The sequence below is a fragment of the Triturus cristatus genome, chromosome 4_2 (assembly GCF_964204655.1).
Source record: "Triturus cristatus chromosome 4_2, aTriCri1.1, whole genome shotgun sequence".
In the NCBI taxonomy this organism is placed as follows: Eukaryota; Metazoa; Chordata; class Amphibia; order Caudata; family Salamandridae; genus Triturus; species Triturus cristatus.
Genome location: NC_140586.1, coordinates 774,786,694 through 774,813,468, shown reverse-complemented (window position 1 = coordinate 774,813,468; position 26,775 = coordinate 774,786,694). Strand labels below are relative to the sequence as shown.

Genomic DNA, 26,775 nt, shown 5'->3' with positions numbered 1-26,775 from the left:
AACTAGTCGATCAGAGAAACTAAGGTTCATTTACCCCAGACGTTTCTCACCATCCCCATTTTTTAACCATATGGACTAGGGGACTGAATAAATAAATCCTTTTCCCACTAGCAAGATATTTTTAAACCCACTTCTTACACAAAAAACCCCACTCCAACATTACAACCAGCGTAGGTGTATAGGCAAACATACTATCAGTGCTCCCACGTATCCGTCGGTCAAAGCACACCCTTTTCCGTAGCAGGTTAGAGGTGGACCCTATTATGAAGCATGCCACCAAGGGGTAACAGTGGTGAGTGTGGGTTACTTAAAAGGAAAACCTTTTTCTTCCCACGCCAAGGTTGACATTGTGGCTATTTCTCTAGGAGTGACGCCTTTTGGCTATTTCACTTCCATCTCTATGGACATGCATTGTGGAAATAAAATTATCCCAGGGCTCCATGTAAACAAATATAAAATTGGTTCACCCAGTTCAGCCCACTGCATTACTAATGAATTTACCTCACCTGGGTCAGGCTTGGTGTATGTCTTTTGTAGAGCCTGGTTCCACCGAATGTGAAAGAACCACTTGTACAAACGGGAAATATACATCAGAGATCTAATCAAATGCAGATGTCCATTCCCCAGCACCAAAAGTCTCCACTTTTCCATCCTTGACAATGTTGGCTGCTACATTATTCTAACAGTTAGCAGGTCCAGTTCTGAAAAGTTATGAATGGAAGATGATACCGGACTTTTTTGGAATAACGTCAGTGGAGAGCTGGCAAATTATATTTCATATTCCACAGCAAGGCACTAGGCATTTACAGCTGATCTATTCAACACAGATTACTTTTAGGCTGCAAACTGTAACATTTATCTATCAAACATTACAGATTTAAGGTTTTCATACAATAGCTATAAAAGGAATGTACATTGTAAAGAACTCCTAAGAAAACAGGTAACCTAAAACCACATGGTATGTTTGGTAGTTGGGAAATACATAATTAATTTGCAATCCCTACAGCTGTTGCACATGAGGCCTACACGCACACAGTTGCGTCACAATAGTGCCACTTATGGCAATTTTGTTAAAAAAATAGTTGTCCTTTAGAACAGAATATCTGTGGCTGAGCCTGTTCAATAGGCCATAGCCACTGTAACAGGACCAACAACGCCAGTGCAGAGAAAAACAAACTAGAGGAACATACCAATAGAGAGTGGATTTCCTTAAAGAGTGTTTCCTTCTCCCTTGGGAATTTGCCCTCCTATGATTTGGAAACATTTATCAGAAGAAACAAAAATTATATTATGTTTTAAATAGACTATAGCTCATAAAAACTCAAGTGACAGTTTGGAGATTGGCTGCTCAAAATCTTGACTTCTATCCAAGGTCGCAGCAGGTCTCACTCACTAGCACAGGTATAAATTAACACTGTATTAATTGAAAATATGCCTCCTCCACACCGGCATATGCCGACAGGCAACACAGCCAAAGAGCACATCACTATGAAACACTGGCAGCTACCTCTCAAATGCCATCCAACTTGGTTCATTTCAATGAGGGGAGATGATCTTGCAACCTTCTACGAGGGGTGTAGTCAAGAGACAAAAGTTATTCTAGGGGAGGTGGCTGTTCCAGGTGTGGCTTAGGTTGACAGTGACTTTGACTTGTGCAAGCATTCAACTCATCACATTGGCTATGCTCAGTCATGGGTTCTATGCATGCTGTGCTATGGATTGGCATGTGGTACAGAGTGATTAATCCAGGCTTTTGATCCACTACTTTTTTTATACTTCAGTGTGTCGCTCTAAGTTGGATGGGTATGCCCAGACATTGGTCTGGTGCACATTATGTCACCGGAACCAAGGCATACCTGGCTGATGAGCCCTAACTAGGGCAAAACCAGTCCTAGGTAACTTGTGCTTCAGTGTAGAGAAAACGAGTCCCCGCAGTGCAGGCTAGCCTTACCCACTGGAGCAGGATCAAGACTGATTTGCATAAGGCTGGGTCCAAACTGAGGTAACATAGTGTTAGAAATGGGGGTCACTAATTGGCAGAGGTATGTAGCTTTGTCAAAATAAGGACCCTTGCTTCTAGTCAGGGAATGGGGGATACACACTTTAGATAACCCCTGCTCACACCCATGGTAGCTTGACATGAGGTGACAGGCTTATCCCAAAGGCAATAAGTAAAGTATTTGTACTCAAGACACACAGTAACACAGTGAAAAAATCACAAATGGACACCACAACAGTTTAAATAAATACTGTATCTTTATCTAAACCAAACAAGACCAAAATGACAAAAATCAACCATACAGGCAGCAAAATATGACCTTAGAACAGTTATTTCAAAAATAGAACTTGTAGCAAACAAATAGCTCCCCCTGGGGCTATTACGACGTTGTGACAGGCAATAATCCAAAGTATGGCACCGACCCCAAGGTGCAGTGTCGGGAATTGAGTCACGTGGACCCCAAACAATAGTACCTTGGGACGAAGTCTGTGGAAGGTGTACGGCATTGTGGAGATGAGGCGTTAGTGGCGAGATCAAGGGCGGCTTCCTGGATGCCACGGGGGAGACGAGGCGTCGGGTCCGCAAGGAGGCGAAGTGTCACGTCCAGGACAGGGGCAGTCGGTTGCATCGGTGGTGAGGCGTTGGTTCCAGTGAGGCGATGCAAAGTTGAAGACTCGTGGAATCACCCTCTGTGGTGATAAGCTCCGCGATAACTGGTTGCAGGCACTGGCAGTGACGGCATCAGTGCGGGCACTGGAGTCAGGAAGGCCGTAACTGTAGGTGTCGGCAGGCGCAGAAGGGCATCGGAGCTGGCGAGCAGGTGGAGCGGTGCGTCGTGCATTTCACAAGCGGTGCCCCTTGCTTCGGTGCACGTCGCAGCTTCGCTGATGGAGTCAGAGATTGCTTTTCTTGCTCCTTTTAGGTTTCTTCCAGCTCCCAACAGCAGGAACAACCTCCAGAGGCCCAAAACTGGAATAGGCACCTCCTTGCAGGTCAGAACTCCCAGTAGTGGAGTTCAGGGGAGCTGGTGGTGAAGTCTTTGTGTCCCTGAGACGTCAGAACAGGAGGCCAGCACATACAAGCCCTTGAAGATTCTTCTTCAAGCAGGTTCTCAGCAAAGTTCCAGTCTTTGTCCTCTTCCTTGGCAGAACCAGCCACTGCAGGCCAACCCAGCAAAGCACACAGCAAAGGGTCAGTACTCCTCCTTACAGCTCTCCGGCTCTTCTCCAGAAGTGATCTAATTCTCTGGGGTTTAAAGTCCTTTACTTGTACTCCATTGTGTCTTTGTTCTCTTTGTGGCAGGGGTCTCTGAGCCCAATCCAAACCAGTTATGTCCTCTCTAGTGCAACATCACTACAGGAGGTGGAGACAGCATTGTACAGAGGGGACACTGCCTATTCAGGTGTAAGTGAAACTCCTACCACCACTCTTAATGCAGACAATGTCTATTCAGCTCAGCTCTAAGTTACCCAGGGAAGTCAGGACACACCTAAAACTCCTCCCCCCATCCCCGATGGCTGTCTAGTGAATGCACATCCCCAGCCCCTGTCACTCTAAAACCAGACAGTCAATACACAAACCAGCAGAAGCACACAGAATGGTTAAATAAGAAAATGCCTACTTTATATAGGTGTAACAGCAAACAAATGATGGACGGAATGCTGACAATGCAAACATTCTCCACCAGTCAAAAGATCTGGGTTGAATCCATTGTTCTTTTGCCCACTACACCACCACAGTCATATGCAAATCAGTCTCGACCCTTTGCCTCATGGGAACAGTCCAGACTGAACTGCCATGCCAGGTCCTCCCTGGACCGGAAGCAAGCATCCTGGGACCGGTTTCAGGGTATGTCACCGTTCTTCAGCCAGGCTAGCTTGAATCCAGTGGCACAGTGAGCAAGGGACCCATGTCTGGGCATACCCATCCCACTTAGGGTGAAAAGTGTTACAGCAAATGATGGACGGAATGCCGACAATGCAAACATTCTTCCCCAGTCAAAAGATCTAGGTTGAATCCATCGTTCTTTTGCCCACTATGCCACCCCAGTTTGGACCCAGCCATATGCAAATCAGTCTTGACCCTGTGCCTCATGGGAACAGTCCAGACCGAACTGCCAGGCCAAGTCCTCCCCGGACCAGAAACAAGCATCCTGGGACCGGTTTCAGGGTAAGTCACCCTTCTTCAGCCAGGCTAGCTTGAATCCAGAGGCACGGTGAGCAAGGGACCCACATCTGGGCATACCCATCCCACTTAGGGCGATACGTGTTACAGCAAACAAATGATGGACGGAATGCTGACAATGCAAACATTCTCCCCCAGTCAAAAGATCTGGGTTGAATCCATCGTTCTTTTGCCCACTACGCCACCGCAGTTTGGACACACCCATATGCAAATCAGTCTTGACCCTGTGCCTCATGGGAACAGTCCAGACGGAACTGCCAGGCCAGGACCTCCCTGGACTGGAAACAAGCATCCTGGGACCGGTTTCAGGGTATGTCACCCTTCTTCAGCCAGGTTAGCTTGAATCCAGTGGCACAGTGAGCAAGGGACCCACGTCTGGGCATACCCATCCCACTTAGGGCGAAAAGTGTTACAGCAAACAAATGATGGACGGAATGCTGACAATGCAAACATTCTCCCTCAGTCAAAAAATCTGGGTTGAAACCATTGTTCTTTTGCCCACTACCCCACCCCAGTTTGGACCCAGCCATATGCAAATCAGTCTTGACCCTGTGCCTCATGGGAACAGTCCAGACTGAACTGCCAGGCCAGGTCCTCCCTGGACCGGAAACAAGCATCCTGGGACCGGTTTCAGGGTATGTCACCCTTCTTCAGCCAGGCTAGCTTGAATCCAGTGGCACAGTGAGCAAGGGACCCACATCTGGGCATACCCATCTCTCGTAGGGCGAAAAGTGTTACAGCAAACAAATGATGGACGGAATGCTGACAATGCAAACATTCTCCCCCAGTCAAAAGATCTGGGTTTAATCCATCATTCTTTTGCCCACTACGCCACCCCAGTTTGGACCCAGTCATATGCAAATCAGTCTTGACCCTGTGCCTCATGGGAGCAGTCCAGACCGAACTGCCAGGCCAGGTCCTCCCTGGACCGGAAGCAAGCATCCTGGGACCGGTTTCAGGGTATGTCACCCTTCTTCAGCCAGGCTAGCTTGAATCCAGTGGCACAATGAGCAAGGGACCCATGTCTGGGCATACCCAGCCCACTTAGGGTGAAAAGTGTTACAGCAAACAAATGATGGACTGAATGCTGACAATGCAAACATTCTCCCCCAGTCAAAAGATCTGGGTTGAATCCATCGTTCTTTTGCCCACATATGCCACCGCAGTTTGGACCCAGCCATATGCAAATCAGTCTTGACCCTGTGCCTCATGGGAACAGTCCAGACCGAACTGCCAGGCCAGGTCCTCCCTGGACCGGAAACAAGCATCCTGGGACCGGTTTCAGGGTATGTCACCCTTCTTCAGCCAGGCTAGCTTGAATCCAGTGGCACAGTGAGCAAGGGACCCATGTCTGTGCATACCCATCCCACTTAGGGCGAAAAGTGTTAAGCAAACAAATGATGGATGGAATGCTGACAATGCAAACATTCTCCCCCAGTCAAAAGATATGAGTTGAATCCATTGTTCTTTTGCCCACTACACCACCCCAGTTTGGACCCAGCCATATGCAAATCAGTTTTGACCCTGTGCCTCATGGGAACAGCGAAGCAGGGTCTATTTTATCATATAGTACCCCAGGCCCACTCTGCCCACTCCTTAGTTATGAGACCCTTACACAGGCCCTGCCGCCTCAAGCTGTAGGCTTTTTTCAAATTGACCAGAGTTATGCACCCATTTTTCTGAACAGCAGGCTCTAGGCCTCTCTGACTAAAAATCCCAGCTACCTTCTCTCTGCGAGGCATACTACTCCAGGCTGTGTAGCCCCCACCCTTTCCGTGGGCGCAAAGTTCACTGTCTCAAAGTTCTCTATCTCTCTCTCTACCCTGTTGAAATATTGCCCACCACATATTAACTACATCCACTGTGACGACTGCCACATCGTCAGCATAGGCTAGAACTTTGATGGATTCTCGCACAGGCTTAACTGGAATAATCTCTGAATCATGTTCAATCTTAATTAACAAAGGCTCGATATAAAGAGCAAAAAGAAGAGGGGAACAAGGGCAACCCTGCCGGGTACCCCTATATATCTTGAATTCCCCCGAATGCTTCCCAGAGATGCGAATTGTCGCAACGGGACAGATGTACAGAGCTTGCACAGCTTTAATAAAAGGTGGTGGGAGCCCTTTCCAATAGAGGACTGCCCATAAAAATTCCCAGGAGACCCTGTCGAATGCCTTCTCGGCATCCAACAGGGCCACCCCAATTGGTACTTCAGAAACCTGGGCCCAGTCCAGAAGGGATATTATTCGGCGGACGTGATCCGTGGTACCTCTACCTGCTACAAACCCATGCTGACGCAGTGAGACTAATGGTGCTATAACCTTTCCTAATCTTATAGCAAGGAGTTTAGAGAAGATCTTGCTGTCTGAGTTAATTAGTGTAATTGGACGATATGAAGCTGGTTCGCACGCATCCTTCCCTTTCTTTTTAAAGACTATTATAGTTGTCTTAGACCATGAGTCTGGTACTGTGCCGCTAAATGCTTGCTGAAATAGGGAAAATAAGGAAGCCCGCAATTCGGCCTGAAAAGAAATATAAAACTCCAGGGAGATCATATCTGGACCCATTGCTTTACCCCGGGGTAAGGATAACATTGCCTGATCAATTTCCTCCCAGGTTATGAAAGTGGACAGAATATCCTTCTGGGCCAAACCTAAGCTTACAGAGTAGGTTTCCCCCAAGTAACCCCCCGGATCAGATGTTTTTTCATTCTCATAGAGCTTTTGATAAAAATGTTTGAATACCTCACGAACACCAGACTCCGACTCTTGTAGGGACCCATCTATATCATTTATTTTATCAATCTTGGTTTGCATCTGTTTTTGCCTAAGTCTGTTGGCCAACACCTTCCCCACCTGTTCCCCATATTCAAAACACTCCCTTCGGAAAATTTGATATTTAGCAGCTGTTTCGTCGGCATGTTGCTGAAATATTAAAGACCTTTGTTTAGCCAAATAATTCTGTACTATAGAGATATCCGACTGATCTTTAATCTTCTGGGCTAACTCTCGCTCCAGTAAACTTAACTCTAGCATATCTTGTTCTGACTTTTGTCTCATAATGTTGCGCTTACGTATCACATATCTTAGGGTTTCCCCCCTTACACCCGCCTTAAAAGTATCCCAAACAACTGTATCTGGGGCTGAGCCTTTATTAACTGAGAAAAAACCTGGAAGCCAGAGTTTAATATAATCCCGATATGCCTCATCAGCTTATAGCTTCCTATCAAAAGTCCAATTAGATCTTGAATGTGGCACAACAGACATCTCAAATTTTAGCACAAGGGGATTGTGATCCGAAATTAATCTCGGCAATATAGTAATGGTAGCTTTCTCCAAAATGGTGGATGTAGCCAATATATAATCAAGCCGAAACAGTTTATTGTGGGGAGCAGAATAAAAAGTGCTGCCCTGCTGAGTGTTATTCAGTCTGTTCCAAGCATCATAAAGACCATGCTTCCTTGCTAGGTTACATAAGGATTTAAAGACTCTTGGTTTTTGTCCCGTATATGTTACACCTAAATTTATATTAACTGATTCATCTATGTGTATCTTGAGGTCCCCACAGAATATAATAGGTTGGGGCCACAAGGCAAGTTACGAATTGAGAAAATCAAAAAGTTCAGGTTCATCCATGTTAGATCTGTAAATAGTACATATGGTTACTACCTCCACGTTACTAAACGATGCCTCAACGATCACCCACCTACCATTTTTATCCTCTTTATACTTTTCGCAGGACAGCACCCCCAGTTTGCAGAAAATTGCTACACCTCTAGTATTTACAGATTGCTTTAAACAAGCAATCAACTCCATCCCCATTCTTTTAAGCCATGCCCTGTTGGCCCAGGCAATATGGGTCTCCTGGAGACAAATAATGTCCCAGGAAAAATCTCTAGCTATCTTTGCAAAAACCTGCCGCTTTTTGAAGTCATTCAGACCACATATATTTAGGGTACATAGCAGTATTTTTTTCAAGTTGCAACTTAAAGGTTTAACTCTAAATCCATTGTTCCTGCTACAAATATAAACCCAGCCACATCTCGTGTAGACATCATTTTGATTATTTAAAAAAAAAAAAATAGATTCTTGTACTTGTTTCAAACAGTTCAACAATAAAAGAAACAGTAACATCAATGCTAATTCTTCTTTACACCCCCCATCACCACCCACCAACCCCACCCCGACCCCCACCCCCACCCCATCCCGGTGCCCCCCTCCCAACCCACCCTTCCCCTTCCCATGAAGCGCAGGGACGATTGTCCCAGTAGATGATGAGTCGGCCTGCCACCTCATCCACCCCCAAGGACTGTATACCACATCAAAAATGTAACCGATCCGTACCTGATTTATCCTAACTAATCATATATTAATAAACATTTTACAAATCCCTGCCAGTTAGATTCGATATCGCTGAAAAAGTTAATACGGCAGGAAATTAAACCAATAGGTTCCGTACATCATGTATATCCCAGAGCTCAAGGTCCACACAAACAAAAAAAAACAAAAAAAAAAAAAAAAAAAACACCCAATCACCTATAACTTATGCAAGAATTCCTTGGCAGTAGATTCTTCAGTAAACAATGATGTCCGTCCCTTGATAATAATTTTTAGCTTGGCCGGGTTTTGTAGAAAAACCTGTGCACCTTTTCCTGAAATTTTGGAATTAGCTGTCGGAATCTCCACCTGAGATCGACCGTTGTCTGGCAAAAATCCGGCCGCACAAAAAATTCACAGCCCATGGCATGGGCTCTTTTGTTAGGGCGGGCCAAATCAAAGAGAGCTTCTCGGGCCAAAAAATTACTTAAAGAAATTAGAATGGCTCTGGGAAAAGGACTTTCTTGAACCAGCGGTTTCCTCTGAAAAAATGGAAATCGGTGAGCCCTCTGCACCTCTACTTTCCAGTCCCAGCTGGTAACTTCAGGAAAAGCCTCAGAAAGAAGTTCCACAACAAACTTCCGGGGATCTGCACCTTCCTTTCTCTCCGGTACACCAAGAATTCTAAGGTTGTTGCGCCTTAGCCTGTTTTCCATGTCAGTCATTTTCCATAAATAATCATCCCTGTGAGCGTTCAATGCCGTAATTTCCCTTTTCTGAGACACCACATCGTCCTCTAATGTAGATATCCGGGTTTCGGCTTCCCCAATTCTTATGGCAGTATCAGCACATGATTTGGCAACCCTACGTATGGAATTCTGTAGCTTTTTAAGCGCGTTTTGTGTACATAGGCTTTCTGCTTGCGCCTCTGCCCTTTGCGCCATGATGACATCATATATAGTATTAAGTGTAATTTTACGATGCTCACGGTCAGATGAATCAAGAGTACCGGCTATTTGTGGCGCTGTAAGAGGTTGGGTATTAATTTGAGGGTTTGGCGAATCTTGGTATGCCCAGTTTGAGGAGTCATCAGACCCTTGAGGGCTTCCAGGAGCGGATAATTGCTCTTGCCCATTGTCCATAGGTGTTTGCCTTAGCTCAGCAACCAAATCTTCGTCGTCCTCTCCCCCTGAGCAACCTTCATCAAGCCACTCTTTAACCAGACTCTCAGTTGAGGAGCGATAAGACAAAGAGAAAAAGTCATCTCCAACTGACAATTTATCCTGAGCATCTGGGTTACAGCCTTCAAAATTCGCACCCAACGCTGATACGTTCCCCCCCAGAGGTCGCCCACGCACTTCAGTGATCAAGCCATCAGCCATATTCATACCTGTATGGGTTAAGGGTACATCTCTGGGAGCACCTTTGCTTTGCACAACTCTCGGTATCGACAGCGCTTGCAACGGGACTGCAACTCCCATAATGCCGTTTCCCGGTAGTTGCGCATTCTGAGAGTGACCCTCTGCCTCCACCTCTGCCTCCGGTATCTTTGTTTCCAAAACAGTGTGCGGGACCAAAGGCTGCGGGGTGAAAGTATGCACTCCAAGCGATTCAGTGTTCTTTGGATGGTTCTTGTCACCATGAGCTTTTAAAAAGACGGATGGTACTTTAAGCTGGACGTCTTTTCCATTGCTGCCAGTAACTATGTGGGCTGTAACCCCCTCCTGCATCGATGATTTTCGAGCGGAAGAAGGTCCGGTAGCGAAATGAACTTTCGCAGGTGGAATAAGCGGCTTAGAGCGGGGAGCCCTGTGCGGACCTTTGGGAGGCATAGAATCCTGTAACTGAGGCTTCGCTCCAAAGAAAGATGCAGGTTTCCCAACAAAACGCCGGTGGAGACGATGTGGAAAAAGCACTTTATTACAGCGCAGCAACCACCAGAGCATCACGGAGTTTGAGGCAGTGTCGGTTATCAGGTACACAACAAAAAACAAGCAGTGCGGGGGAGAGAGCAGACTGCTCAAACGGCCAACCGCTTAGCCGCCATCTTGCTTCCTGATGTCAGAATTTGGTGCCGTGTCCGGCTACAAACTGAATTTACACAAAACACAAGTTCTTTTTACTGGTTCCGATGCTTTATTAGGTGTTAATACAGTCACAGAAGCCACTTATTTGGGGGGTTAAAATTGCCTCGAATGTACAAACTATTGTTAACCTAAACTTTGATCCAATCATAACCACATCTAATAAAATGTTAGAAAACTTAGATTACCTACATTTATCCTTATATGGTAGATGGAATGTTATTAAGATGGTGGTCTTTCCGAAATTCCTCTACTTATTCCGCACGATTCCACTTTTGCTACCTAATTCAATCTTTACAAAGATTGAAAGAATGTGTTCTCGTTTTATTTGGGGGTACAAGAGGACAAGGAGAGCCTTTAAAAAACTTAGCTTACCAAGGGTGAGGGGGGGACTGAATATCCCTCAATTTCAGTATTATTATTGGGCGGCCATGCTCCAACATATGGGGATTCTGTTTTTCGGTACTCAGGCATATATAGGGGCACATGCATCAACAATGCCATTTGCGATTCCTTATTAGCGAAAAATAAGGAATCGCTAATAAGGAATAGCAAAAGGCTATGCATGTAGGAATCGCTATTCAAATAGCGATTCCTTAACTTTCCTTAATTGCTACTAGCAAATTGCGAGTAGCAATTAAGGAATGCCATCCCAATCATTCCTATGGGCCTCCAGGCCCATAGGAATGAATTGGAGATTGCATGAGCAAATAGCGAGTACCAGTAGGTTCTCGCAAATTGCTCATGCAATTTCAAGGGTGCAAGGGAGTCAAAATGACACCCTATTGCACCCCTGAAATTGATATGTGCACATATGTTGCACACACACATGCTCTAAGGGCATGTGTGTGCGCAACATGACACTTTGAAAAATGCACAAAAGTGCATTTTTCAAACTTTTAGCAAATTACCATGCAGTTCATCTTCATGGTAATTTGCTCCCCCTATTAGCGAATTCGCTAATTTTTTAACTTTCATGCATTGCATTTAAGGAATCCCAAATTGAGATTCCTTCAATAAAGGAATCTCAATTTGGGATTCCTTAAATGCTATCGCTATTTAAGGAATCACTATTTAAGGATTCCTTAAATAGCGATTTTTGCTTTTGGGTTGATGCATTGGGATTGGGTATTTTTAACTCAATACCGGGAGCTATTAGCGAATCGGTATTTTACCGACTGGATTTTGGCTTGATGCATGAGGCTGTTAGACCCTGCTGTCTCTCCATCTATATATGAGCTTATTGTGGGTCCGGAAGCTAGATATATGTTCTCCAAATTCTTTGAGCCCAGTTATTACAAAAGAACCCACTTTAAGATTTTGGTGGCCGCGGCTGCTGTCTGGTCTAAAATTTGTAAACGTTTCATTATAAAGGAATATAATCGCTATATCCCTTTAGGAATACAAGGGAAACTCCCCTCAATTTTCTGTGACTTCACTATGCGGAGATGGAATACCCAGGGGATCAGAACTATTGGGGACCTCTTTATAGATAAAAAATTGATGTCATTTTTAGAACTCCAAGAGAGGTTTGGGCTGCAACCGACGGATTTTTTTAAACATCTCCAAATCCGAAGTTTTTTAGATAATCTTGATTTAAGAGGGCAGATCAGCTTGGAAAAGAACTTGATCTTGGAATGTATAAAAGGAAGATGTAAGATCTCTTAACTTTTCAAAATAATAACAACATCCCAGCAGGATGATCTTCTTTATTTTGAGCATCGATGGGAGAGGAGGTTAGGGATAGTAGGTGTTGATTTACAACCAGCACTGAACCTAGCCGATGCTGTTATTTTCTCAGGTAGTCTTAAAAGTCAATATTACATGGCTATTTTTGATTTATATTACTCTCCAGCGAAGATAGCTAAGTGGGGAACAAACCGAGGGGTCTTATGCCCTAGATGCACCCTGAGGGCAGCTGATCTGGTGCATATGTTTTATGACTGTCCTGCGCTCACCCCTTTGCTCAATGAGATACAAGGTTTTTTTAATCTAGTCCTTGGGGTTTCTGTTGAAATTACTTCTCAATTAGTGTTATTCGGATTTGAGTTTGGAGTAAACATTAGAAATCGCTCAACCCCCGAGAAGGGGTTTTTGTTTTTATGTATGGCTATTCTCCGTTTATGTATCACCTCCCAATGGTTAAGTCCAGACCCACCGCCTTTTTCTACATGGAAGGCTAAACTACTATCTCTGTATAATCTGGAAATTGCTTTGTACAAACTTAAAGCTAGGGGAAAAAAGAAATTTGGGTTTGCACTATGGGCCCCAATAATGAATTGGGTTTGATTGCCCCTTGCCTTTTTTTTTTTTTCTGTATCTATGCACTGTTTATGCAATGTAACGATAACTGTTTTTTGTATGCAATTAAGTTGTTATCATCAATGCTGATTTATTAATAAAATTTAAAAAAAAAAGAAAAAAGAAATATTGCCCACCACATCCTGGGTACGTCTGACTATGATAACAGGGAAGTTCCCACCACAAGCATAGGACCAGGGTAATGGATGTGGCAACCAAGACATTGCTATATATTTTATTCCTTACATTACATTTTTTCGCTTGCCCTATGCAACTTAAGACGGAGCGCTTAGCCTGAGAACATAACCCTTGACCTAGTCTATGTTCCGCATTTAGTAGGAAAAGCACGACACTTCTGATAAATGTGCGACCCGTGGTGTAATTGACGTACGTACAACGTAGGTAGGACTATCGTTGCATTAGGCACTTCTGCTTCAGATCCCTGCATTAAAGTGCATAAAAGGTAAGCCCACAGGTTTCTTGTCGGACTACCCCTGCCTGTGTGTAGATAGCAGGCAGGTGTGGGTTCTCCCCAAGAGCTCTATTTTTTTAAGATATAATTTAACTTGTCAATATATTTGCTATATATGCCATCTTGTCTCTAAACTGGTGTTTTCTTATTTAGAATTGAATACTTACATTATAATTGTAAAGCTGTTTTTCTCATGTTTAAGCGTGTGCCTTTTTGACATCTCAGTCAAAATCTGTTTGACATTTAGAGAGTATTTCTTCTTGATTTTAGTTGTGTATTTCATATTGTATTCACAAATGTGCCTTTGAGGTTTTTATCTGCACATCTTATATTGCATTTTCTGAAGTGTCTTTCTTCTAACTATTTCAATGCCTTCTGAGTCCTATTGAAAGTCATATAAAAGTACCTTCTGATAAGTGTGGCTCTCTGTGAATGCGAGGTCACTTTATTTTGTATTTTAATGCCTTTCTCTTGAAGCTGCGCCTTCTAAATAAATGTGTTAAACCTTTTGGCTTAGTTTCCCTGACTCACACATTTGTTTCCTTCATTTTAGTATGAGCATTCCTGTGCACCCCTCCTCAAGTTAAGCTGCCCCCTAGAACGCTCCCGCTAACATTTTGGTGACGCCGATGTGATTTGCAGCTCCGGCTGACAGGAGATCACTGTGACCGCGGGCGCTGAATGACCTTCGTGCCTCTTTCCTGACTGACCCACAGAGAACAGCGCTCAGGTACGTTTATTTTGGCTGCCTGATGTGCTGGGTTTTTTTTTTTTTTTTTAAAACAATCATTATTATTTTTTAATTGGAGTATTAATACCTTTTTTTTATTTCTTTTTATTGGTTTATTACAAACAGTAGCATCATCAGTAATGTCACAGAGATACACAATGCATCGGCAATACATCTTTTGTTCATCAGAAGCATAGTCATCATAGAGATACACATCAGCAATACTTGGCAGTAATTTAGTGAAACCCACGAAGGCCAGTCAGAATACACTCCGCATTTAGGGTCTACATCAGCACAGACATCTTTAAGTGGAATAAGTGAGGTCAGTCTTCCAACCCTCTACATGGTACACAGTCCAGTCGCTTGCCACCATGGAGGAGCGTCTGACACCAGAAACCCAACAGCCTCCCATCTCTTCGCTACTATAATCCTCCATTCCCAGAACCATAGCTCCCCGTTGTCTAGCCGGTTACTTCCCCTGCTTCCTGTTCGGCTGCTTCCTGCGGGTGTTCAAGCAGATAACAGGTCAAGGGAGCACATATGTTCCGCGGCCGAGAGGCCCTGGGCAGCAGCTCCGAGTTTACGTCAAGTTGCTCCCAGCATGTCACGAGATCGGTAATCCAATCCTTAAATTTCGGGGCTCAGCCCCTACCCCATCGACAGGCCACCCTCCGCTTTGCCATCAAGAGCCCCAGTGCCACATATTTCCAATGCGCTGCCTGTATCGGTCTGACATACCCAAACAACGACACCAATGGTGCGGGTTCAATATGCGTATGTACCATATGATTCAACGCCTCAAAGACCTGTTGCCAATATTCATTCACCTCAGGGCATGTCCACGCCAGATGCAGAAAATCCGCTCCAGGGGTCCCACATCTGGCACAGCTATCTGTCTCTCTTAACCGATATCTATACATCTTAACCGGCGTATAGTACAATCTATGTAGGAATTTATAGTGTAAATATAAAGAATCAACAAGAGAGGAAGGGATCTACACGGCTAGTCCCCTCAATGGTTTATTCAAAATCAACAAAGCCAGTGTAACTTAAATCCATAGAGGGGGCACTGTTAATCGAAGGAGCACTGGTCCACAGATTCCAGACAAACCGATATGTTGTTGAAAAGAGTGTAGACCTCAATGAGAAATACCCATTTGGTATTTAAAAGCCCTCACTCGCCAACCTGGTTGGTGACATGCTTCATCATCGGGCTCCACTGGGATGACCGAATGTCATCCCAGTGTGCTGCAACGCCAGGTTACTGCGGAGCGGGGTTCTTGTGTGGAGATAGTGAATTTAAAATGTCCAATTAAGTCAAAAAATAAAACTTTAATAATTTTGCTAATTGGAACAAACTAAAAGGGAGTGAGGGTCAAAAAAATAGAAGACCTGGTTCACTCCGCGGCGGTCAACATGTTTCTGCCTCTATGAGTATTCGTCAGGCATTCTTCAGGACCAGAGTGGATGTGCGGAGCCCCGGTGGTATGAGCGCGCTAAGGTTCACCCTACCGTGGGCTGCTGTGTGAAAAATTATTATTTACAGTGAAAAATCCGCCAAAATATATTTATTTGTTATGGGGAGAGGAACGAGTTTATTAAAGAGGCCAATCCGTTTGATGCCTCAAGGATCCCGGGAGGGGGGTGGGAGCAAAATGGCACACCGCCCTTGCTGCTCAGCACCCGTGTTCCACCTACACAGCCTCTTGCTGCCGGGTCCGCATGCGGGTGCTGAGCAGCAAGGGCGGTGTGCCATTTTGCTCCCACCCCCCTCCCGGGATCCTTGAGGCATCAAACGGATTGGCCTCTTTAATAAACTCGTTCCTCTCCCCATAACAAATAAATATATTTTGGCGGATTTTTCACTGTAAATAATAATTTTTCACACAGCAGCCCACGGTAGGGTGAACCTTAGCGCGCTCATACCACCGGGGCTCCGCACATCCACTCTGGTCCTGAAGAATGCCTGACGAACACTCATAGAGGCAGAAACATGTTGACCGCCGCGGAGTGAACCAGGTCTTCTATTTTTTTCCCTTCATAATACAAATCCCCCCACCTCTGGATATTCATACGCTCCCTGAACTTATGAAACAGTGTCTCCTGCAGCAAAGGTATATTCGGGTGATACGTGAGCGGCAATGAAGCCGCATACTGCATGGAGGTCTGCAATATGCGCCCAATCCGGTGCCAAGCACTGATCCAGTGATCCTGAAACCGGTCCCAGGATGCTTGTTTCTAGTCCAGGGAGGACCTGGCTTGGCAGTTCGGGCTGGACTGTTCCCATGAGGCACAGGGTCAAGACTGATTTGCATATGGCCAGGTCTAAACTGGGGTGGCATGGTGAGCAAAAGAATGATGTATTTAACCCAGATCTCTTAACTGGGGATGAATGTTTTGATTTGTTCTGCATTTGTGTGTCTTTTACTTTCTATAAGTGGCATGTTCAAACACAATTTAAAAAACATCTTCCTAAAAAGATGTGATATTAAATTCTGAGTTGAGAGAGCCTAAACTTCAAATCTCCATCTTGTCCCTATGGAAAGTTATACTTGGAAAATGTTACAAAGTAACTCCTAAGTTAGCCTATGGGACAGATAGCCTTTCAGTAGTGAAAAACGAAATTGTCAGTATTTCACTGTCAGGACATGTAAAACACACAAGCACATTTCCTACCTTTTACCTACACTGCACCCTGCCCATGGGGGTACCTTGGGCCTACCTGAGTCGTGTCTTACATGTAGGAAAAGGGAAGGTTAGGGTCTGGCAAGTGGGTTCACTTGCCAGGTTCATCTGGCAGTTGAAAACTGTGCGTGCAGACACTGTAGTGCCGGGTCTGAGTTACATTTGGAATGCTACTTGTGTAGGTGACACAATCAGTGCTGAAGGCCCACTAGTAGCATTTGATTTACAAGCCCTGGAAATATTCAGGGCACTTTACTAGGGACTTACCAGTAAATCAAATATGCCAATCATGGATAACCAATCATGATAACAATTTATACAGGAAGCACTTGCACTTTGACACTGATCAGCAGTGGCAAAGTGCCCAAAGCATCTAAGCCAGAAAAAACGATATTCAGCACAGCATCAAAAAAAACGGAGGTAGAGGTAAAAAGTATGGGGAAACCACGCCAAGGATGCCAAGTCGAACACATTGTGTCACAAATAACAATGGATTGGGATGTGGCCCAAAGTGATTTTCAGTGGCTGGAATTAATTCAAGTGTTCCATCGATCAATTTATTGTATACTTAAGTGCTATGGATTCAAGCTGCATCTCACTGATGAGGTCCAAACAGGCTGCAACTGACCACTCAGTAGGGACTAGGCCACCAAGACTGACTGACGCATGGTTGCTCCATGTCTAGAGTGGCATAGTAGGGGGAAAAAAGGACTGGACTACAGCCACGTGTGATTGCCATCGGCTATGACTTTTGCATGCATCTCATACCTCACCTTATGTAGTTTTAAAGTGATGCACCAAGTGTGACAGATACACCGGGTGCGAGTCATTTGTTTGTGGTGCCACACGATTCAAGCTGATTCTCACTGATGAGGCCCAAAATTGAATGAAACTGGTCTGGGGTTGCTGGTTTAGAGCAGGGTTGGATTGGGATTAGAAATCGGCCCGGGCAGGCTAAAACAAAGTGGCCCATATTTGCATATTGCCTTTCCGCAAAACACTACGTTGGCGAAGTTTTATAAACACCTGAAAACAAGAGAGGCCACTTCTGCCCAGGCCTCCTGCCCCCGCTCAGTAAGCACACATTAATTGGCCGGCACAGCGAGAGAAAGGGAGTGACACCTCTGCCCATAAAAAGGAAGTAATGGACGTGCATCTGCTTGCAGAAAGGCATCTCAGGCACCTACTGGCCCGCTGGCGACATCTGAACAGACCAGACACAGCCCAAATCGCCCCCCAGACTGCCAAAAAAACAGCCCACAGCTAGAACTTTGGCGACATCTGAACACACCAGACACAGCCCAAATCGCCCCCTAGGCTGCCAAAAAAGCAGCCCACAGCTGGAACTTCGATACCGGCCCCTCGGCCATTGCCCTAGTGCCCGCCTTACCAATCTGACCCTGGTTCAGAGGCTATGTGGCCTCATAGCTCGGGCTGGACTGTTTCTATTGCAGCCGGCCCAAGGCAGTGTTTTGGAGAAAGTTGCACCCTGTCTAGAATGGTGCAGTTGGCAAAAAAACAGATGGAGAAGAATGTGACCCCAACAAAATTATGAACTGAAGTGTCACTCGCCTCTGGTTATTATGAATGACTGAGACTTTTGCAAGCGTTCGACCCATCACTTTTTAAGGGACATCTTACCATTCTTCTCTTTGAAAATGTTGCTAAAGTGGTACTAAGCAACACTGAATGTTGTTTTTCTATCCATATTTTGTTTGTTTTCTTGTGCTTCGACGGTGCCCAGTGCAGGCCTGTCATTACCGTTTGCACGTGAGTGCAGGCTTTATCTGAAAGATGTTTAGCTGCTGGACTGCGTTATCTTCGGTTTGTTCCTGAAGCTTTAATTCGCCATACTTAAAAGGGGGGCCTCTTCCCTAATCAGTGCGAGATCCTGAAGCCAATACAATGATCTCTTGCGTCTGAGGGTCAGTATAAGCAAAAGGAGCACACTTCGGAACTCTCCTCCGGGCATTTCCGAACCCTTTGCCGAGGATGCTTTTAATTTTGAAATGATCGACTTTGCTACTTGTCTGGCGGGCTCTGCTAGGTTCTCTGACACTGCCTTTTAACTTGCCATGACCCCTTGAAGAGCGCACGGTGTGTACCGCGTGCCTCGGGATGGCGCGAGAACAACATTTGATGAAGAACATCGGGGTTGCACTGCTTCTGTTGTGTAGTAGACGCTCGCAGTGACCGATGTTGAAGACATATTAACATTCCACATTTTAAAATTCTAAAATGTCATCTAAATGAAAATGGAGGCCAGAAACAATGAGGATGTGCCAACGTTTTGAAGAGCGAGCTAGTGGCGGCTGAACAGCCGAGTTTACTCTTTTCCGTACAACATATGCTGAGGACAGGTTGTAATACATTGATTATATGCGCCTTGTTTGGACAATATGTACACACTAACTGGAGGAACATATAACTTAACTGCGAAGACCAGTGGAAGCTACAAGTAGGACAGCCCTGCCGTGGTCAATATACTGCACTTTTCAAAAGAACAGCTTAGTTTCGATTCGTGTTCACAATACACCTGGATAGATAGATAGATAGATAGATAGATAGATAGATAGATAGATAGATAGATAGATAGATAGATAGATAGATAGATAGATAGATAGATAGATAGATAGATAGATAGATAGATAGATAGCATTGCTTCAGTGGTTTCTGAAGATTGCAATATAAAACTTATCATAACGTTCTGCTTTATAAATACATTACTGGCAAAGGTGTGCAGCATCTATAGATTGCGTATGATGCGAAGTTCCCAGGCCAGTTGAATTAATATTAGTAGTAGTAGTATTAGTAGTAATATTAAACATAATATTACGTTTCTAAACACTTTCTTTCAACTGTGAATAGAAAAGGGGGCACATTGACGAACAAGGAATCAATAATAATAATGATAGGCCGTTTCTAAACGCTTTTAACTGTGAATAGAAAAGGTGGTTCCCCAGGACCACACAATGAGGTGGGATGGGAGAACCAATTCTGGACGTATGACTTCCCGGTCGTCACTTTACTAACGAGCCCTCATCTGCCCGAGAGTGTGCATTTTAAAGACAGAGACGAGGTTATTGAGAATCTAAACTCGCAAGACCCAAATACAAATGAGGTATGCATAAAAATACCTCATTGACAGAATTCGTTCGAAACCTCACATTTCGTTTCTGTAAATATTTGGTTTTATAAATTAGTCATTTGAGTTGGGATAATTCGTTCCAAGATTATTTATTTAACAAGGAACAGTGAGCGGCTCAGGGTGCCCTGTAGAAAGGCAGAACGACGCGAGTTATTTTACATCGATAAAAGCGTGCAGTGCATTTGTTGTACACTTTCACCCTGCACGTTGCCTGCCTTTGACATCAGTACACACTGAATACGAGTTAACTCTATTAGTATGTTGACATCGGAGGACGAACATTAAACCCAATGTGTAACTGTAAACTCCTCTGATTATATTCCGAATTTATAGAATATTTAGACGAACGTCAGAGCGCTTTAGAAACTTGATTCGACGTAAAACGACACGGTTGATTTACGCTGTAATTTTCCTCATCTGCACTTTCTTTGCACGCGCTATCGACTCCTTATTCGAAGATATAAATCGAGCACGAGACGGTGTGTTTACCTCAGATGTGAACGTTCCGTGTTTCCCGTGTGTTGTCTCGGCGACTTGGAGCTCGAAAGACCAATGAACACAGAGGACACAGATAAAGGTCTCTCACCGCTTGTCACAAACAAGCAGGACCATCACACAGGCTCGAAAACAGTAGACAGCACATGTATGTTTATATAGGCGGTGCTTGGAGAGTGCAAGCCTGAGTGTGTGTGCATCGACATCGTGTGCAGCAAGTCACACACGAGCGAAATCACTGTCAGTGTATACGGTCTATAGAACAATCTTACAAGGATGATGCCTTTATAGAACAAACACATTATATGGTTTCGAATTTACCGCGGCGAAGTCTATTTCTATGCTTCTGGTATTAGAGAATTTGGTGAGCTTCAAAACTACCAACCCCAACATAAAACACAATCTTAAAAAATGTACCCTCAATGCAAAAATATTTAAGTACCACGAATGAAAATGTTATATACACAGATTCAATTTATAAACACACTGCCATTTATAGGAATGAGCAAATCCATGTTAATCTATACATGCTTGCATACAATTAAATACATGCATGCATGTATATGTGCATACAGCTATACGTCTATGGCAATCATATATTTTATAAAACCCTGTTTTGTTATAGGCTAACAATATCTTTGGTTCGAGTCTGGCGGGAGGCTCAAACATCCTGTGATTCTGGGTAAATCACTTAATCTCCCCGTGACTAAATAATAATAATAATAATAATAAATGATTGTGTACGTCTGTAATACAACTGCTGCTCATGTAAAGCGCTTCGGGTCGAGTTCGCGCTATATAAAACTGCACAAAAAATGCTTCTAAGCGTTTGTACACAACCATATGAAGCCGCATGTCTAATATATAACTATTATATGCATATGAAGGCAGAGATGCAGCGTTTAAATGTGAATTCGCAATGCTTAGAGATGCGTTTACGTTGCCGCGCTAAATGTAATGCATTGGTCGTGATAATCCTTTTATTAATTTCATAGTGTCGAGTACTCTCCATGGCCGCAGCAAACAAGCCTCCCGTAGATCGAATCTACCTGCAGAGGCTGAAAGGCGGGCGGGCCCCGTGTCCTGGCTGTCATTCTGGCGCAGCTTCATTCTCTGCAAGGAGGGGTCGCCCCAATGTGGATTAACAGTGTATCTCAGAGAGGAAACCAGGGTTAATCTGAGCGGTGCCAGAGGCAGGGCTACTGGGGCTAAGGTGGGTGGGTACTGCAATTAAGAGCTTTGGCACACGGAGGGCAGCAGGGTGGCGCCAGCAGAGCCCCAGTGCTCTGATATATAAGACAGGTGGAATCCGAGCGTGAAGCACCCACCCTGGACAGAGCCTCGCTGGCTGCAGCCCGATTGCGCCAGGCGGCTGCAGTGCATGAACCCAGCACACCTTCCACACCTCCCCGGCATGTGCACCATGACAGCAGGTGACCCGCACTCGCCCGCCGAGGCGCCCAGTCCCATGGGCAGCTCCCCTAACCTGTCCCTGGACTCCCGGGGTTCTCTGAGGGGCAAGGACGGGGTGCTCATCAAGTCGGAGCCCAGAGGGGGCAGCGCCACCCCAGAGGACCGGGAGGAGGGTAGCACAGGCCCAGCGGAGGACCATGCCCCTTCCCTGGGGGGCAGGAGGCGGAAACGGCCGGTGCAGCGAGGGAAGCCACCGTACAGCTACATCGCCCTGATCGCCATGGCCATCGCCAACTCCCCCGAGCGCAAGCTGACCCTGGGCGGCATCTACAAGTTCATCATGGAGCGCTTCCCCTTCTACCGGGAGAACTCCAAGAAGTGGCAGAACTCCATCCGCCACAACCTCACCCTCAACGACTGCTTCGTCAAGATTCCCCGCGAGCCGGGCCACCCGGGCAAGGGCAACTACTGGACGCTGGACCCGGCGGCCGAGGACATGTTCGACAACGGCAGCTTCCTGCGGCGGCGCAAGCGCTTCAAGCGCACCGACATCACCACCTACCCGGGCTACATGCAGAGCTCGAGCGCCTTCACGCCCACCCCGGCCGCCCGGCCTGCCTACCCCGGCAACCTGTACTCTAGCTACGGCCACCAGGCCCACCAGGCCTCGCCGCACTCGGCTATGATCCACCATTACCAGTCCCCGGCCCCCAGCCAGCACCGGGTCTTCAGCATCGGCGGCTTCATCAGCCAGCAGGCCCTGGGGCAGCCCTCCGCGGGGGCGGAGCTGGGGCCGCAGTCCCTGGGCTTCAACGGGGACCTCGTCAACATGGCTGCCGGCTGCAACATCAACATGGCGGCCTCCTGCTCCGCCAACATGGCGGCCGGCGGCGGGGAGCCCACCTGCTACCAGCCGCAGTCTGTCAGCCCCGGCGGGTCAGGGCCGCTCCTAAACCGGACCTCCAACATTGTGTATCCCTACTGCGCCTCTCCGCCCCACATCTCCATGGCTCAGGTTAGCTACTCCCCTAGCAGCCCCCAGGTCTATGGGGCCGCCTCAGGTAGACTCTCCTTACAGCCCCTGAGGGCCAACCCCTGCACGGACAGCGAGCAGCTGATGGGCCTGTCCAGCTCTCAGATGAATGGACTGGGGCAGTTCTCAGCCAACAACTCCTATCTCAGGCAGCCTAACTACTCCACTGGTCTCGAGAGGTACTTGTAAAGGGCATTTATTTTCATGAAGACATTCATAAATTCAGCTAGAGTTACCAGGTGGCCTGATGTTCAAGCAAGACTGCATGATTCCTGATATCTGTTTACATTTCTACCATACCCGTATCGTTTTGTTATTTTAGCCTGACATTTAATTGCCACTTTAAGTTTTCCAAGTGGTGCAAACATAGAAGTGCAGGTACTCCTTGGCCCCAAGTACCTGTTTACTGCTGAGAAATATGGGTACTCTCCCATTAAAAGCATTGGAGAAGTGCTGGTACTATCCCTTTCAAACAAAAGAAGTGCAAGTACTGAGTACTCGATAGTACCTGCACATTTAAAGCACTGGGTTTGCCCCTCAAAATATTCACACCCCAGCATGTTCCAGAATAGCCCACTAATTTATGTTTGTCGGCTGGCTGGTATTCTATCACCGACAGTAATTTTTAAGTCGAGTAATGTTGTCATATGTCAAGTACTTTACAGGAGTGGATTGCATTTTCATATGGCTGGGTAAAAAAGTAGGAAAGTCAACTACAAACAGTATTTTCCACCATGAAATATAAACTTTAAACATCCAATACAAGACAAAAAAATAATTTTATTGCATTTTGCATTCTTAGCCGATTAGGCGGCAAAACTATGATTAAAAAAACACAGACTTTTACACAAATTCTAATTCAAGCACCAGTGCCTGACCATGTAGAACCGCAAAACGTGAACAAACACGTATTTGTCTCTGAGAAAGGTGAGATGGTTAAAATCAAGCCCTTTAAAAAACAGAAAATCAGTAAAAGCCCTTATTTTCGCTTTGAAAATTGTACTTAAAACAGCAAATGCAAAAAAAACAATCACTTATAAAGTGTTTTAGAACAGCTGGTAGGTTCCTAACAGCCCATTAAAGCAAACAGGGATATAACTGCCTCGTTAATAAATATTTCGGAGAACTTTACACAAATTCTTAATCAAGTATTAGCACCTGGCTATCCAGAATGTCAAAATACGAATAAATGATCATGTTCTTATCTGGTAAAAATGGCAACTGCAGGGAGCACCAGCACTCTCGATTGTTAATAATGAATTGCTGTCAATGTTTTTTTATGGTCTAATTATTTTGTGTAGAAGCCATATATTGTACATGTCAACATTTGTACAAGTGCACTTACTTCGTACTCCTGCTCATCTGTATTTCACACAGTTTACATTTCACGCGGAGTAATGAAGCATGACTGGGACCAAATTTTGTACTGAAAGACCGTATTTGTGAAATGTTTTTATTAAAATATTGCAAAAAACCTACAGCAACAGGCATCTTACTTAACAACTGCAAGTATTGGAGTTATTTAAAGCTGAGTGTGTTGCCGTAAAAGTGACAACTTTTGCATGGCTCTTGGATGCTGTCACTGTTGTGCCTGTGGAAGAAGAGCACTTGTCTAATGGAGCCCTGCTTTTGTTTTGTTGAGTAAACATAAATTGTAATTGCTTCTTAGATTATATAAAACATTCTTTTATAGCGGTTATTCTTTCCTCAGCTTTTTTTCTTTACTTTTATAAATTATTTATTTGAAAAACCATTATATATCTAACACCCCTGTACCATGTAGCAAACAAGCACACTTTACAGAAAACTAGTTTAGAAAATATCACAGTAACACACAACACACATTGGAATAATATTTCAGATAACTTTAGATAGAGAAGCAAGAGGTTGAAAACACAGGCTTATTGTTTGTTTCTAAAAGTAGGATGGGTAGGTTACGTTCTAATTTGAAGAGTACAGACCTTCATACCTATGTTGCACCTCATGTGAAATTAGTTTTCTGGACAATTGGACTCTTAAGTCTAAATCTTTGTGCTTCAAGCTGTAAGGAGTACATATATATATATATATATATATATATATATATATATATATATATATATATATATATATATATATATATATATATATATATATATATATATACACATATACACATATATATATGTATATAAATATATATATATATACATATATATGAGTATATATATATATATATATATATATATATATATATACATATATACGTATAATACCTTTCATGAGCAATCAATTCATCACAGCATGCCTCTTGCTATCACACAGCAAACTGACCCAATAGCGTAAAAATATGCATGAATAGGCATAATAACTTCAAGAAATAGCATTAATGAATGATGCAATTTCATAACCCTTCTCCACAATAAAGGTTTAACAGTGTGCACACATAACCTACTTCCACATATGAAAAACACAAACTGCCCAAACTTGCACAAGAAATATGTTAGGTACTCATCTCTTTATGTATCTATTATGCAAGACCGGTTACCCATGGGTAGCGTGCCACATGCCTGGAAAGGATAATGGTGACAACGTTGTTTAACACTAGATTTAACCTTCTGTACGCATAACCAACAACATAACATTGTGAATATTTACACAAACTTGGCTGTTTAAATGACATGCACCTAAACTCTATTAGCATGAAAAATCATGGCATGAACAATCTTTATTTCCATATTTGACTAATAACTAACATTGGGTACACATGAACAGTGTACTGCTCAAATAAATGCTTATGCAAATAAATATATATGTGTGTGTGTGTGTGTGTATATATATATATATATATGCAAAGATGGCGCAGTCCTTTCTATTTTTACAAATTTTATCTGAATATGCACATTCTATTCCCATTGTATTGCCTTTTTAGATGTTTTGGGACCATTTCACAAAGTCATGCAAGACTCCTTGAAGAGTGCTACAGGAGAACTACTTTAGGTACTCCAAAATGCATTTGTGAATAGAGCCCGTACTGTAGAACAGTTGAGTTAATTATTTTCAAGTGGCTAATCAAAACTTCCTGTACCGTTGGTTTTAAGCTATGCAATTATCTATTTATTTACTATTTTCATTCTGGATAACAAACGGGAACTCATTGTCTTATTTGTCACTTTTTCTTATACTTCCTAAATTTATGTACGGACTTGTATGTGTGACATAATCTGAGGAGAGGGCCAGAAGAATTATAGAAATAATAAAATATGAACACTTTATTTGTTAATTTCTTCTTGTGTGTGCCCCGGGCACTTTCATAAATTGGAATCGTCATTGTTGACTTGCAACCAAGTCTGTCTTGTCCCAGCGATGCAATCATAAGTGGCAAACAGAGAGATAATTTGGAAAACACATTCTCTCTGTGGGGTCTACTGTAGAAATATGGAAAGATAAGATGTTGATCATCACTTTGTCTTTGGCTTGTTTTTAGAATTATAATCTGATTTTTCAGCACATTCATTTGCTAGGTCTGGTAAACATGGTTTATTAAATCTGAGTAAGGCACAGATACCAACTCTCACGTCCAGTTTTAAGTTGTTGCTCTGCACCAACTGTGGCAGTGGGGTTGGTTCAAGGTTGTTTTAACAGAGGGAGAGTGTTAACAATCAACAACACCCGCGATGTGCATTTAGTATCTTTTTCACTTCGCTGGTGTTTCCTCGACAGAACCCAGTGAAGGGACTTGAGCCGGCAGAAGCCATCCATCACAGAACTTAAAAGATAGGACGATTTCCAACTTTAATTCCAGGCACCACCAGGTCCTTGCTTCCATTCTGCTGCTTCTTGAGCTGATTTGATGCCATTGATGAACTAACTCTTGTTTTGGTTCTTTCCGTAAACTGTGGCCCTGTTTTGGGAAGATTCTGCCTTCTTTCC

At 44.2% G+C, this 26,775-nt stretch overlaps 1 protein-coding gene across 1 annotated transcript; it reads left to right on the top strand.

Annotated features, from left to right (window-relative positions):
- Nucleotides 1–21,757: 21,757 nt before the first annotated feature.
- LOC146835016 (forkhead box protein E4-like) lies at nucleotides 21,758–24,628 on the top strand. Its single transcript, XM_085600167.1, has one exon. The coding sequence runs from the start codon at nucleotides 21,799–21,801 to the stop codon at nucleotides 23,050–23,052; it is 1,254 nt and encodes a 417-aa protein (XP_085456293.1). The 5' UTR covers nucleotides 21,758–21,798; the 3' UTR covers nucleotides 23,053–24,628.
- The last annotated feature ends 2,147 nt before the right edge of the window (nucleotides 24,629–26,775 follow it).